General features: G+C 37.0%; 1 protein-coding gene across 10 annotated transcripts in view; it reads right to left on the bottom strand.

Annotated features, from left to right (window-relative positions):
- Window positions 1-16,792, bottom strand: part of LOC141917562 (A disintegrin and metalloproteinase with thrombospondin motifs 6-like) — a 135,414-nt gene that overhangs the window by 63,790 nt on the left and 54,832 nt on the right. For all 10 annotated transcript variants that reach the window (XM_074810851.1, XM_074810853.1, XM_074810854.1 and 7 more), the window contains 2 exons: window positions 6,435-6,542; window positions 1,181-1,326 (listed from right to left, as the gene is read on the bottom strand). In XM_074810851.1, coding sequence (XP_074666952.1) covers window positions 1,181-1,326; window positions 6,435-6,542 — 254 coding nt within the window. The remainder of the gene's footprint in view (window positions 1-1,180; window positions 1,327-6,434; window positions 6,543-16,792) is intronic.

Raw genomic sequence — 16,792 nt, 5'->3', positions numbered from 1 at the left:
TTTTCTAGATTTGATTGATAGTTATTGCTAATGATAGAGAGGTGAACAGACCACCTTAAACAGCAGTAATGTGACATTATGGTGTCTGTCTTGCAGAGCACAGTGGAAAGCTGAAGTACAGCCTAGCTTGCAAAACATGGGTGCAAGCAACAAAGAACTGAAGTGTGCAGAGAGGAGAGGATAAGAAAGGAGTGACAAAAGTCACAGAATGGATTTTCATTAAATAAGCACAAAAGCTTCATGTTTTCAAGAAAAAGTGGTCTTAAAAACTTATTAGTTATGGCTTATGGCAATGGAAATAGAGATTATGGGACTTGACAAGAACAAAGTATGGAGTAATAAAACTATCCTTCTGCTAAGACCTATAACTGTGATAAGGTAACCAGAACAGGGCAAGCAGCAACAGAAAAAAAAGCACTGATTGATTCAGCAAAGAACAGCAATGGAAATAAATAAGCATTCCCCATCTGAGAAGTGCTAGTGACAGAGGAGCACTTACCTGACAGACCTTCTCCGGAACAGTGCTCAGGATATTGGGAAGTAGACAGATGAAAGGACCAGTACAGATACACACAATAGACCAAGCTGTAGTGGAGAAGCTGGCCCCTCTTGAGAGAGAGTAGATGGACCAACAGGAAGTAGTGGCAGGGAGAGAAGTTGCTGAATTGTTTTAAGATTCAGTGGGAAGTCACAACTAAGTGTTGGACATGATAGCATATAAATGTATTGTATGCAACATAATAATACTAATTATGGCTTATATGTAAGCAGTTGTATGCAAAATCTTGGAAATACTGTGTTGATTTTTTAATAAGTAACTGGTAATAGTTACTTTATATCCTAGACAAGCATCAGAGATAATGTCTTAAGAAGAAAGAAATCTATCTAAGGCATAATTTAAATATATTCTTCATGAACAGTAAATTGCAGAAAGAAAACTGTCCTGGTTACTACTAAATATAAATCCAACTACCTTTACAGTACACACATAACAGATACATTAAAAAATGTTAAAAGTATGTCTAGTGAGCTGCTCCTGTTAAACTGTTTCTGTCTGCTATTTTGAAGACAAATGTTGGCAAATTAGCAAAACATTTTTATAGATAACATGTGAAACCACAGTTCTGAATAATTTCCAAGTGTGTCTTTTTTTTGGCTCCGGCTTACTTTAGCTACTTACGCTGGACTGTCACAGTGTCTTATAGATGAGGAGACTCCTCCCCCGCAGGTCCTGCTGCACTCTCCCCATATTGACCACGAACCCCAGCCCCCATCTATGCTCTGGGGCCAAGTGCCAAAAGGTACGCACTCTCCCTGATAACACCACTGAAAGATTTCACAAAAAAACCCACAAAATTAGCTCCCAGGCTGACAGAGTTATCAGGACAGAAAAATATAAGGGTCAGGCAATGACAATTATAGGCATTAGCATTCTCTGTACAGATAACAAGACTAATATTTTACTTTTTCTAGCCATGTTTAGACATTGGTGAGGGTGTGTGTGATTTGTTAATTGTCTTTATTAAGTGCTGAATTATAGGTCCCTAACACACACAAATTAAAGCAAGCTTAAAATTAAGATTTTCTTTTTTCTTCATACATCCTCCTTAATGTTTCACATTAAAGGAACTGCAAATAGCTTACAGTCTTTTAAACACTAAGATGAATGTCTAAGATTAGTTTAGTAAAGCACCCTCCACTTAGGATTCATGTAGGGGCTTCATTACGCAAAATGAAAAATTCCACCCTATAGAATTTTTAAGAAAGTATTCGCTTACATTTTAAAAAATAAAATCTGGACTAGGTTACAATGGAAGAAGAATTTGTTGCAGCACTTCATTTGTACTAACCCTACAGGCATAATAAAAGTAGTGCCAAGGCATTAGACATGGTACAGAAAAAATAGTGACTGGCCATTTGTTCAGAGACAGAATGAACATGTGTACTTTATTCATGCAAACACTGAACCTCTGCAATATTGTTACTTACACTGGACATACAAAATGACAGGCAATTCACACAACGGCTAATTGTTAAAATAAGTTTATCATTTCCTTAGTCGGAAACCTTTTTTAAACCATTCAGAAATAATCCTGGAGCCCATAGTTTGATCCACATTCTGGTGTCTATTGCATCACTGAGAATCTGGAGTAGCTCAATTAGATAAGCCTTTCTTGAAGTTATTGGCTTAGGCAACAGAGTAGAGCATGGCCTCAGGTTTACTGTGACCTGAATCTGCACATTTCACTTACAAAAGGTGGACACCTGCTGTTTAACTCCCTTGAATTCCCATAACAGACACAGTATTGACCTTTTCCAAAGAGAAACACAGATGACTTCTGTGTCCAGAATTGGCCACATGAATTTGACAAAAAGCACTGAGACATACACAGAAGACACAGACAGATAGACATATCCCTGTCCACATTCATAAGCACTACTGGAAGACTCAAGTGTTGATTTGATACTAATCGATACAGCAAAACCAAGTTTTCTCTTTTCCTGAGTCCTAAGACTCACCTAAAGCCTCAGTCCCAGCAATGTGGGACATATGTAAACAAGTAAATGCAGCCACTCACCATGACCTGAATTACTATGGATTTTTGTGAAAGAAACTGAAAAAAGAATTTAACATTCAGTCACTACTCAGAAAAAAAAAAAAAAAAGAATAGGAGTTTGATATGAACAAGGATTATACAGAGTGTTAGTCAAAGAAAATGAATAAAAATCCTTCATTTTTCATTAGAAATTTCAGTTTGAATAAAAAGGTACTTCTAGACTGTCAAACATGTCAGTCTAAGTGCAAAGCTCTCAAGAATGTACATTAAAACAATGAATAATAAAATGTGTAGCTTATCACGAGCAAATGCACCTAAATGCAGTTTTGCATACGAACACATGCTACCATTTAATATTAAGTGAAACCTGTAGCATTATTTTTCTAGCCACATTCATATTTGTTTATTTTCTCAAAACATTTTTATCCTCTTTTTTTCTCTGTATGTGCTGTACCTGTTTTAAAACAGGTGTTACAATCTAGCACATTTCTGTTCATAAAACTCATCCTCTATCAGTTAGAGAAACAAAAAAACAGCATTCATGTGTCTACAGAAACATATAAAGCAGACTATTTTAAATCTCAGGATCAAAATGCATTGCCTTTTCTACCAGGTCTGGTTGGAACAATTTTCCTCATAGCAGCCAGTATGGTGCTGCGTTTTAGGTTTGTGACCAGTGCAGATAACACACTGGTGTTTTAACTATTGCTGAACAGTGCTTGCACAGCATCAAGGCTTTGTTTCTCACTGTGCTACCCCAGTGAGTAGGCTGGGAGTGGACAGGGGGTTGGGAGGGGACACAGCCAGGGCAGCTGACCCAAACTGATCAAAGGGATATTCCAGACCATATGACATCTGCTCAGCAATAAAACTGGGGGTGTTTCCAAAGCAGCCATTGCTCAGAGACTGGCTGGGCATAAGTCTGTTGGTGGGAGGTGGTGAGTGACTGCCTTTGCATCTCTTGTTTGTTTGGTTTTTCTTTCTTTTCCTTTCACTTACTAAACTGTCTCTATCTCAACCCATGAGTTTTTACTGCTTTTGCTGTTCTGATTTTTCTCTTCCATCTTTGGGGGGGAGAAATGAGCAAGTGACTGGGTGGGGGCTTAGCTGCCAGGGTCAACCCACCACACCCTTCTTCAGAAAAAAAACAAGGACACAAGATTTCATGGAGTTGCACTGTGAAAAGGAAGGTTTATCCTTCTTGCAGTTCTAAATTTACAAATCAGAGATTTATGCCAATAAGCAGGCATCTGTCAGAGGAATGTACCCTTCATGTGGAGCCTCTCTTAAATCCAGACTATCACTCAATATCTGCATAACACATAATGCAGTCCATATAGTGAACTCAAATATTTTTAGCTAGCATAGATATAACCACATGGCACAGTGTTTTGCAATGCCTCTAATGGTTCAATTATGATGGAGAATGAAGTATTTATGTGAATAAGACATGAAGGATTAAATTTTTTTTGCTTTCTTCTCATTGTAGTGATAAATGAAGTGATAATGATCTTATTAACTAAAGACAATAATCCCCTTGCAGCATTCTATTAAAGAGGCCATAGGAGTATATGATTAGGTATCTAATGCTAAAGTCAAAAGCTAGAAATTAAAATGATTCTAAGAGTAAAAATGTATGCTAATAATTTAATTCAAAATACATTATAAATATTACAAACATGTCAAAATCAAAGTTAATAAATGAAAGACTCAGAGTTAAAGTTAAACCCCAAAACTCTATAGTATTATGACTGTATACAATAGACAGGTGCATTTCAGCTACCTTATTTTTCCAAAGCTGTATAAAATCCCTGTGCTCTGTAATTTCCTGTCATCCAAACATTTCTTCCACATTCCCATATTTTCCTGTAAAAACTCCTTAAATGCTGTTTTTTCTTCTCTACTGAAGTTAAATCTGAGGACTTACTGCTCACTTTGGCATCTCTCTTTAATTAGTGAAAATTTATCTTTCACCAGAGGCCAGTGATGCATAGAATCTCAGTCAGAGTAATTAAAAATTACCAAAATCTTCATTATTTCTAATGAGACTACAGAAATATGCTTCCTCCATAAATTATAGCAACCCCATCTGCTATAATGATGTAAGGACTACTAAGTAACCAGTATATGAAGAAACAAGAGGAGGTAACATCTGTTTTAAAAGAACAACCTTTCATCAAAGATTTAGAACTGGAATGTTAATTCTTCTCTCCCACTGGGGAAGCAACTTTCAATTAGTTCAATTAGAAGGACAGTGGTGATGCATTTGAATAAATATAAAATGTGCACAAAATTTTAACCCTGTGAATTAATCTGAGCAGTCTGGGACTTCTACAGATCATTACCAATAAAACAAAATATGACATTGTGGCACATTTGAGATAATTTTTTATATGAATTTTAGCTGTTTAACAGAACTAAGATTTACAACGGTATAAATTTAGAAAACTCATACAGCAAGTACTGTAAGTGAGGAAAATCGATTTCATTTTTCATAGGGAAAAAAAGATTAATTCAATTAAGGTTGCCATCCCATCTTTAACAATGGATTTTCAATCAGTGCTTCTACAATTATTTTGCAAGGAAACTTAATATCCAGTAATAACTTGAATTTAGATCACCAAAACAATCCAGATATTTAAACTGTGCTTTCACACACTCAGCACAGAAAATCCACCAGAATGATGCTAGGTCATGGGTCCTGAATGAAGCCTTTGGCAAGGATTAATAAACTGTGATAGCTGCCCAAAAGCTTTCATTCTTTTTACTTAAACATCAGATGGCAAGTCAAAATGCAGTGTAATCTTTGTTGAAAGTAGCCCATCTAGCATGGTAAGAGTCGGAACAGACAACAGATGACAGTAGTCACTGTTAGGAAAAAAATCCAATATGGAGCAGTAAATCTTAAGGACAGATGCAACAACACTTTGAGAGATACTGGAAATTGTTTAATATAAGTTCTCTTTACTTTGTAAAAACCTGCATAAAATGTATTATCTTGAAAAAAGGTATATGAAATTCATTTTTTTTCACAGTACATATCCCATAAATTAATAATTAAAATCTTTTTCTCTCCTCTAAGATCTGTATAGATTTTGCCTTGTAATTGAGAAACACTCTTTTACTATTATTCTTAATCTAAAACTCATTTTCAGAACTTTGTCTGAAACTACTGATATACACAGTCAACTCTTTAAAATCAAAATTCAAATGTTCAGACAGATACAGTAGCACTAGGCTTATCTGTTGCAACACTGACTTTCTGTACTTTTCTGTTACATAGGACAGTTTATCAGACTGCATAGCAAAGTCCTTTCAAGCTAAGCAGTTATGTAAGTATAACTGAATATTAAAAGAATAATTCAAAGTCAGAATATAATGTTCACTGGGAAACATGGGCTTTTAGAAAACCCATTTATTAAGGCAACTTTTTTTCTATATGCTTGTATGAATCAGCTTATATCTGAAGGAATAAAGTTTTTTTATCTTCTATCAAAATAACAGAGTTCAGGCTCTAGATCTATGTTACACATTTTCATAGTCCATAACAGACCTAGAGTTTAACAGTCCTTTATGGAAGAGTGCTATAAAATTTAATAAAGGTAAAAATAATAGAGTTTTTACTCAAAAAATATACAGAGAATATGTAACAGGATTTTTTATGATCCAGGTGATAGAATTTTATAGCAAGGATAAATGTTTTATTAAATTACATATATAAAATAATTGTTAAATTATGTAGGACACTTCCATTAGGATGCAAATGTATTCTGACCTAATAACTCTCTTTTTGAACTCTTATAGTTGCTCATAAGGACTTTAATTTTCTAGTTCTTTCTTCCTGTGGTCTTCAAACAATAAATTATTTGTACTCACCCCCTTTTCAATGCTCCCTGTTTGGCAAAGAGTACCTTCAGCTGCTGGAATGCTATTGGTAACACAGCGGTTACTTTTGCTGAGGCACCAGAGCTCTCTACACACTTCCTAGGAAAGAAGGAAGAAGTAAGTTGATCAGAATAACAGCCTAAAATTGCTTCCAGTCCTCATACACACATGTATACATAAATTTGTTTTGAACAGAGACTATAAGGAGAGATAAATCTATAGATGTTGTGAAATGCTCTGGAGCAATTTCAAAGGCACCATATTTTACCTAAGAATATTCTGCCAAAAAAATCTGGAAGCATCAAATTGTAGACTACAAGAATGTGTTTTTCACACCTGTCATGCAACTAATGTTTTGTAGTTATTTTTTTCTTGATTAGTGATAATACTGGGTTTAGTATATTTTAGTGTTGTAAAAGTAGTCTTCAGATGTGCTGTAGTATCTTCACTACTGTCATTATCTGCCTCAAAATTCCATGGTAAAAGGATATTATTAATTTTGAAATATTAAACAGCAACATTTATTTTTGTTTCCTTTATTTTAAACCAAAAAGTTTCTGAGCTCAGACTACATGCACTCACCTTCTGTAACATGCTAAAACAGTGCACGTGTATTTAGTACTAATTGAGCTATGTACTAAAATATTTCCTTTAGGCTTTTTAGATTTGTGGCTGATATTTCATAAATGATTTAGCCTATCCTATTTCCCTGCATTGTCAGTGTTAAAGAAACACAGTTTCTTTCAAATAATCTTTTTTCCTACGATATTTTCTCATTTGGTTTTGCACATTTACTCATTTAAATTAAGCCAGTTCTGTTGACATTAGAGATTCATTGTTAAAACTAAGGGTTGAAATTCATAATGTGGGCATGATCCAAAGTTGGCTGAACACTTTGGAAATCTTCACAGTCACTTCAGTTGCCTGTGGAATGGGCTATGTATGCAGAATGGAATCAGAAGTGGTTTGCTTTTATAACTGACTTACATGATAATCTTTGTATTACTTTGTAATCTGTGTAAGAGTTCACAAACTGCTTGTAGATATTTTCTATTTTTAAGTATTTTTGAAAATTGGAAAGATACTCAGATTTTTAAAATGATCTTATGATCATTACTATTGCATTTTATTTAACAGCTGCTTGAAATCATACCCTACAAAAAATTCTTGTACAGGTTCTATGGCTGAACCTTGATACAAAGAGCAAAAAGGAAAAGACAGTGTGAGTAAATACAAGTTATTAGGTGTGTTCCCCCCCCCCCCAATTTCATTATTTCTCTGAAGAAATGAATGAGTATCTGGCACCTAGGCTCTTTTCTATACATCTCAACAGGAACAAATGTTAAGTTTTACCCTAAGATTCATGTTTCTTGCATTGTCTCTTTTTAGGAGGAAAAAAAAAGCATACCTGCAGCCAATGTAGACTATCTTACTTTTCAAATAAGAATACTTCATTGAAGAAATGCAAACAGTATAAATATTTACTTACTTAAATCTCTAAATAAAACACTTTTGTCATTCAGATGATAACATTTTCGGATTAAGGTACACATTCACAAATAAACGTATGGTTTAAAATATCAAATAAAATGGGGAAATCACAAAAGGTACATCACAAAGATTCTTGAAAAACCTCTAACTAGATTACAAATTTCACAACCATTAAATTGCTAAAATTAAACACTAAATCAAATTCACATCAAAATCAACCATGAATCCAAACTTCAATTCAGTATTGATTTTAAAGTGAAAACCTAAAACTGATTCCTTTCAGACACAGTATGAGGTGCTCCTGTCATAGTCCTGCCTTTTATACTTTTTCATCTAATTTACTTGCTCATTTTGTTGAGCAAAATTAATCTAATTGATTTGCTTAAGTGTCATGTATGGTTTATATTGTCAAATTATAATTAAAAGATTGATGTCAAGAGTGGAGGCAGCCTGGGCTGCAGTGATCATGCACTGGTGAAGTTTGCAGTCCTGATGGATATGGGTCAGGTGAAGAGTAAAGTCAGGACCCTGAAGTTTAGGAAAGCAAACTTCCAGCTGTTCAAGGAGTCAGTCAATGGGACCCCCTGGGAAACTGCCCTCAGGGACAAGGGAGCAGAACAGAGCTGGCAGATCTTGAAGGATGCTTTCCATAGAGCTCTTGATCCCCAGATGTAAGAAATCAGGCAAGGAAGGCAAGAGACCGGCATGGCTGAGTGGAGACCTGCTGGTCAAAGTAAAGGTCAAGAAGGAAATGCGCAGGCAGTGGAAGCAGGGACAGGTGTCCTGGGAAGAGTATAGGGACACTGCCCAGTTGTGTAAGGATGGGGTTAGGAAGGCCAAGGCGCAGATGGAGATGAACTTGGCAAGGGACACTTCTACAGGTATGTCAGCGAGAAAAGGGAGGTCAAAGAAAGTGTACCCCTTCTGATGAACACAACTGGCAAATGGGTAACAACAGACAAGGAGAAGGCTGAGGTACTCAACAACTCTTTTGCCTCAGTCTTCACTGGCAGTCTCTCTTCCCACACCTCTCAAGTGGATGGACCACAAGGGAGGGACTGGGGGAGCAAAGTCCCTCCCACTGTAAGAGAAGATCAGGTTCAAGACCACCTGAGAACCTAAATATATATAAGTCTATGGAAAAAGAGAGAACCATTGCATCCATTTTTAAAAAGTGTAAAAAGGAAGACCCTGGGAACTACTGACCTGTCAGCCTCACCTCTGTGCCTGGGAAGCTCGTGGAACAGATCCTCCTAGAAGCTGTGCTAAGGCACATGGCAGACAGGGAGGTGATTTGAGACAGCTAGCGTGGCTTCACCGAGGGCAAGTCCTGCCTGACCAACCTAGTGGCCTTCTAGGACAGATGACTACATCAGTGAACATGGGAAGAGCTACGGATGCCATCTATCTGGATTCTGTAAGGTCCCCCACATGGTCCCCCACAACATCCTTCTCTCTAAGTTGGAGAGATATGGATTTGATGGTTGGACTGTTCAGTGGATAAGGAATTGGCTGGATGGTCGCATCCAGAGGGTGGCAGTCAATGGCTCGATGTCCAGATGGAGATCAGTGACAAGTGGTGTCCCTCAAGAATTCGTATTGGGACCAATACTGTTTAATATCTTCATAGTGGGATCGAGTGCACCCTCAGCAAATTTGCAGATGACACCAAGCTGAGTGGTGTGGTTGACACACTGGAGGGAAAGGATGCCATCCAGAGGGACCTGGACAAGCTCAAGAAGTGGGTCCATGTGAACTTCATGAGGTTCAACAAGGCCAAGTGCAAGGGCCTGCACCCTGGGTCGAGGCAATCCCCAGTATCAATACAGGCTGGGGGCCGAAGGGATTGAGAGCAGCCCCAAGGAGAAGGATTTGGGGGTACTGGTGGATGAAAAGCTGGACATGAACCAGCAATGCATGCTCACAGCCCAGAAGGCTAACTGTATCCTGGGCTGCACCCAGAGCAGTGTGGCCAGCAGGTTGAGGGAGGGGATTCTCTCCCTCTACTCCGCTCTCGTGAGACCCCACCTGGAGTGCTGTCTCCAGCTCTGGGATCCTCAGCACAGGAAAGATATGAACCTGTTAGAGCAGGTCCAGGGGAGGCCACAAAAATGATCAGGGGATGGAACAACTCTCCTATGAGGACAGGCTGAGAGAGTTGGGGTTGTTCAGCTGGAGAAGAGAAGGCTCCGGGGAGGCCTGAGAGTGGCCTCCCAGGACTTAAAGGGGCTACAAGAAAGCTGAGCAGGGACTTTTTATCAGGGGTGTAGGGATAGGACGAGGAGTAATGGGTTTAAACTGACAGAGGGGAGATTTAGATTAGATGTAAGGAAGAAATTTTTTACAGTGATGGTGGTGAAACACTGGCACAAGTTGCCCAGAGAGGTGGTAGATGCCCCATTCCTGGAAACATCCAAGGTCAGGTTGGATGGGGCTTTGAGTTGAAGATGTCCCAGCTCATTGCAGGGGTGTTGGACTAGATGACCTTTAAAGGTCCCTTCCAACCCAAACTATTCTTTGATTCTATGAAAAGTGTCAGACTGAAGATTCTCCTTCTGACTCTGTGCTTATTTTGCATCTGATCAAGTTCAGGTGCTTAAATTAATAGCTGTGCTGAATTTGTGAAGTTTGGGTCAATGTTCTGAAAAGCCAAAAATTCAACTGCATTAAGAAACAAAGATTTCGACCATTCCAATATAGACAGAAGCAAAAAATCAGATCTGGATAACAGTCTGGAATTTGAAAACATCTATATTTCAGGGTGATTTGAATCCAGAATTCTGGTTTGTGCTCCAGGGTTTACTTGCAGAATTTCACTTTTGATAGACCTACACAATTACATCTTCTATATATTAACATAAAAGGGGAAGTAATAATTAAAACATGTATTTCATTGCCAGGCCAACGTATCCACAAATGAGAGTATATAACAATTTCCTTCCAATAGAAAATGCATTCTTTCTGTATACTTGGGCTTCTTTGTGGCAGTAGACTCCTCCAAATTCACTGAACATCTCCCAGACATTGCAATTGCAAACAAATAATCAGCTGAACTATGTGAATTAATGAATACAGGACTCCAAAACTATTTTAGTCATTCATCTGTTTGCAGGATGATTCTAAGCATGTCAGCTCACCTCCCTACTCCATAATATGAGAAAAATCGTTTCCTTCTTCCTAAATTGCTTTGGGAGATAGAATGAAAAGCACTACATCAAAAGTAGGTATTATTACTGACATAGTCTGATAGTCCTTATTCAACCCTTAATTTCAGCAGGAGTTTGCTTATATAAAACCATAAAGACAAAACAAAAGTAATGCAAAATTACTATGGGCTGTATCACACTATTAATATTTGAGCAAAAACCTCTGCTTAAATCACAAAGGAGTTCTGTCTAAGACAGACATACAATATCCCAAAAACAACAGAATATTTCCTTATGGAAAACTATGCTAAACACAGAGAACTTATTAACTAAAATAACACAATGTATCAATTTGTAGAAATAATTTATATTAAAAACAAGAAACAAAAGAATGTATTTTTGTAATTTCTTTTAAACATAGCCACACATTTTAAAAGTTGTTTATTTTCCCTTGCTGATTTGCATTTAAAAGAGTAGAATTTGAAGTACATTCTCCATCAGCCTGTACATGAAATGAAAAATAACATTAATGGTCATTTGAAAACAAATAAGACAGCTAAAAAGAAGTGGAAAATCCATCTCTGCTCTTATTTCATTAAATGAAAATGGAATTATACCAGGTACTACTATGGCTATGTCTTCTTTATTTTCAGCTGATTTTGGAAAGTTACCAGAGAAATTCTTCTAAGGTGCATAAAGCTTTCTGTTCTGCAGCTCAACCCTATACATGGTACTACCTTAGTTTCATAATTACTGAGATGAAATATTTCCTTATTACCACTATCCTATCAATAACATCTCTAAGTAGCTGTTTTTAATAGGCCAGCCTTAAAAACATATGAGGAACTGCCCTGGAAAGGTCAGGCCCAAAATCACTAGTAGAAAGTATACTGCTTTTTTTCACATACTAACACACACACACACCCCCACACCCACAAACATAAGATGACTCTTTATGGTAACTTTTTCTTCATTGGTGAACATAGGATTAAGCTAACATATCTTTTGCCAACATTAAATTTCTGTGAATAATTTACTGAAAGAGAAAGAAGCATAATCTGAAAATTAATCAATGACCTCAAAGTCAGTCTCCAAGTGCATGGATTTAATAACTATTAATTTGTAAATCAGACAAGGGAAAGTGTTTTAAAAAAATCCAAGAAACATAAACTGAAGCTGAGGCCTTTCACAAGATCAAGACAAGATAGATGACAACCTGTAATGGTGTATCTTAGGGCTCCATGACTTCAGTTTGGAATTCGGATGCTTGTATTTGCAGTAAATTAAACAAAGCTGAACCCATCTAGAGAAAAAAAACAGCAAATCAAATTATCTTCCTTTTGCCTAAGTGTTATCAATGATGGAGCCTCTTTCTGTTGTGTCATGCAGAGTTACACGTAGGCATTTCAAATTATGTAACATCTAAGCATCCTATATCATAATCATCATAAATGGTAACAATACAGCACAATGAAAACTCGGTAATATGAGCAAAGATCAAATTGCTGTGCTGTTCTTAATGTCTTCAACACTAATGAAAGCCTCCAACAAAAGTTAGCAGTTTGGCCCATCATAAAAAAAAAAAAAAAGATGGGAAATACATTCACAGTGCATATTAAACTACAATAATTTGGGAATTTTCTTTTTTTTCATAAAATTTTAAAATGTTAATTAGGATTTTATGTTACTTCAGCATGTTTCATCTATAATATGCTGCACCTCTTGATGAACATTTGCTAAAATTGAGCATAAAAATAACTAGCTTGAATTTTAACTTACAATTTTGATCTGAAATGCATCAACCTAGAGTAATTTTCAGCCTCATTGCTGAAATACTGATGGCAACATGATTAAAACTAGAAGGTTGATTATAATTATGGGTGAAATTCAGAAGGTTCAAAGTTTAGTTCAGATAAGCACCCAAAAGTAACCATTTTAATGCTCCACTACCAAATGCTCATTAAGTGGTGCAGCATGTTATGAATCACAACATACTGAAAGAATGTGAAATAAAATCCAAAGCTTAGGTCATACATTCATATTATGTTATCAGCATCCTTTCCTAAATATTGGGTGCTTATGTGAACTTTATGGAAACTACAGAAGCCCCACAAGGTCAATAACCTCCAAGTAGCATCTTCCCTTTCAAACCCATGCAATCTATCCCATCTTTATTCCAACCACATTCCAGTATCTGGAATCTCATTATTGCTTCTACAATCATCTAATGCACTCCTGCTTTGATCACTGGCTTTCCCTTGCACTTTTTAAACAACTTTCATAAGATCCAGGTACATTCATGTTATGTCTATGTCTCTTGTGACAGAGAGAAAAAGAGAGAGAGGAAGAGAGAAAGGAAAATGGGGTTTGGAGACAAGACAGTCCTAGGAAAGAAGAAGGGGGACCATGGGAACTAGTTAAAAAAAGATACAAAAGGGATTTAAAAACAACTTTAGGATTCAGAAAGAGGAAAACTTCTGGGATTTCCCTTGGCTATACACCTCTTAAACTTACAAAAAAGATAAAAAAATTCACTTTAAGAATAAAGCTGAAAACATTTCAACTGTTCTTAATTACAACACAATCCTGTAAGTCCTTACACAAGAAAAGCTTGAAAATTTAATCATTCTAAATGCAAAAGGCCTTCACAAGAGTGATGAGAGTTTTTGCACTTGACAGGCAAGACTTTATGAAATAAAAAATAATGGAAAGTTTGATAAAAATACAGAGTATAATACCAGGATCTACAATTCGTCTCTTTGCCTATACATACTTTTAATACCAATTTGTGAGCAACGTAATATAAATCAATCTGATTGAACTACTTATGCTCCGCTAACAAACACCAAGTATAAAGTTACTTAACCATGGTATGAAGTATGAAGCCAGGGGAAAAAAGTCACTTTTCAGTGAGTTACTAAGTACTATGTACAGATTCAATTGAATGCACAATCCTAGTTATAGTATCAACGGGTGAGAGAACAGAAGGGAATCAGTAGTTCTGGTGCAAAGATACACACTAGTAGTTTCTCTGCCTTTCCTTTTTGAAAAAAACAGCTTCCAGAATCTGCTTCCACCTTCCTATAAAAGCTGTATGTCAAGCTAAATACCTGTCTATTTATCTGGAGTAAATCACATCAGCGTTTCATGAAAACAATGACAGTTTAATTCACTAACATTAAAATTTGCATCATCTGCTTACAAGGGTCAATTGTAATTCAGGCTATTTTGCCTGAATTTTTTTTTTCTAATAAATATTGCAGAACTGTTGCGTATAGCAATTTGTTTTCTCTCCTGGATTTAAAAGTTAGCTGACCAGATGCTATTTTAGTTTGCTCATTACTAACCAATTCAGTTACACTATTCTGTCTCTGAACTGGCATGTGGGAAACTAGGAAGCAGTGAAGGTATGACAACTGCATGTCCTGTATTTCTGCAGTTGACACTTTCCAGCAACTTTCTATTAATGGTATATAACTTTATGGTCACTCCTCATAATTCATTAAAAGCTTCCTAGAGACAAATAGTGCAAGGGAGCTACTGAAGGTAGCAGGACTCCTTATCCTGAGAATATATCTTCATTCTGCCTGTTTACAAGCAGTAAGTTCATAGCTTGAACTCTATCTGTGCTCCAAAATACACTAACAAAATGTGAATAAAAACTAGTATTTGAGTTTTAAGCTCTTTTTGTTAGCAAACTAACTGGGGAACTTAATTGCAAACATAAGACCATGACAAAGAAGAGAGCTATCTGTCATTGGCTAAAATACATTTGCCTGATGTGTTAAGCTATAGTGTGAAATAAGAATAGATTGGCCCTGCTGATTTCAGTGAAGCCATGTATGCAAAGGAATGGAAACTTTGTCCCCTTATCCCTCTACTCAACGTATTTACTGACACCAAGGATGGTTTTGCATTTTAATGCAAAAAAATATACCAAAGAATTGTTAGGCACTATCTCCGAAATCCATGCTAGATGTCAACAGCTTCACAGATCATAAAATGCACCACAGCAATATCAATCATATGCATAAAGTATTAACTGCTATTACAATGTCTGAGGTTTTAGCCTCTGTCCTAAAAATGTGGGGACCAGCTCTACAGCAAAGCATTATTTTGAACCACAAAATCTGTAAGTTACAGTCAGGCATATTCCAGGTATTTTTTAAACTCATAAAACCGAGAAAACCAAGACTGGAATTCTTTCCTGAGTTAACCCAGAGACAGCCAACAGCCAACTGTTATTAGGCAGATGCTCAAAGGTTAAGGACGTAAGGAGTCAATAAAAAAGTTCTCCTTACACTCACCTAAATAAAAGGATTGAAAAAGTTTTTGAACTTTCAGGGGAACAGACACACAAACAGAGCAGAGAACAACTGAGCCACACCTGCATCACCCTAGAAGATGTAACATATCTAGTACCTTCATAAAAGAAGAGGAACTAGCACTGTTTCTAATAACCTCAAAATCTCCTACTGCAGTGAATCCAGTAAGATACTTGAAAGCATGTATTACCTTTAAGAAAAAGCTATGCATCACTATCATGTGGTGAAATTTCCACCATTACAATTTGGCTCACTGGAAGTCATAAATTTAATACTCTCCTGAATCTGAAAGTGTATCCTAAAAATGAAATATTTTAAATATCTCAAAACATTGCCTCTCAATTCTTTATTCAAAGTATCTGTTTCTTCACTTAAATTCTTTAAAATTGCCCCTGTATCAGAGATGGTGGAAAGTATAGTATAAAGAACAATGCACATGTGACATTAGAAGGATCACTGTCTTCTTGCAAACATGTAGTCTTAGTTTTTTAGCTCAAAGAGCTAAAGCATCTATTTGAATTCTTGTCTGACTTAATATGCTGAATGATATAGGGAAATCTGGCCAATAGCCACAATGTTTTTGCTGGAACAGTTTTGTCCATAAGTGACTAAAAAGTTTAATTAGGTCTAGTACTCACAACAGTATCAATGCAACTACCAAAGAACTCCTCCTTTCAAGGTCAAATTGGCTCCTTGTCAGTAAACACACACACAAAAAGGCAGACCCTTGCAATCCCTTTAGTATTTTAGATCTGATGCCTTAATCATTCAAATACCTGTCCTGGTTTTCGCTGGGATAGAGTTAATTTTCTTAAAATTAGGGGGCACAGCCAGAGCGCCCAACCCAGATTTTGGCCAAGATGGAGTTAACTTTCCTTGAGCTGGGAGGGGGCACAGCTGGAGGGCCGGGCCCGGATTGGCCATTGGAGTATTCCATATCATGTGATGTTATGCTCAGGATAGAAAGGAGGCGGGTTCTCTCTCCCTTCCCGTTGGCGGCGGGATTGCTGCTGTGGGGTCGGACTGCGAATTGTATCAGTCCGCGGGTGGTGAGCAACCGCACTGGGCATTACCCGTTGGGACTTCCTATAGTTACTGTTGTTTTGTTACCATCAGTAAACTGGGGGTTTTAGTTCAATCTATGAGTTTCCCTTGTGTTCCTTCAGTCCCCTTCCCCCATTCACTGGGCAGGGGAAGGGTGAGCGACCAGATCCGTGGGGTTTGGCTGCCGGCCAAGTTCAAACCACGACAACACCATTCCAAGTATTTAACTTCAAGTTCATAAGTGAGAAAGGCTTCACATACTTAAATGTGCAAAATTCTTTGCAGGATTAGGACCTAATTTATGATCAAAAGCAATAAACAGTTTAAAATAAACATACAGAGG

Source organism: Strix aluco, chromosome W, assembly GCF_031877795.1.
Source record: "Strix aluco isolate bStrAlu1 chromosome W, bStrAlu1.hap1, whole genome shotgun sequence".
Lineage (NCBI taxonomy): Eukaryota > Metazoa > Chordata > Aves > Strigiformes > Strigidae > Strix > Strix aluco.
Note: the sequence above shows the minus strand (reverse complement) of the source record. Positions and strands in the feature narration are given on the sequence as shown.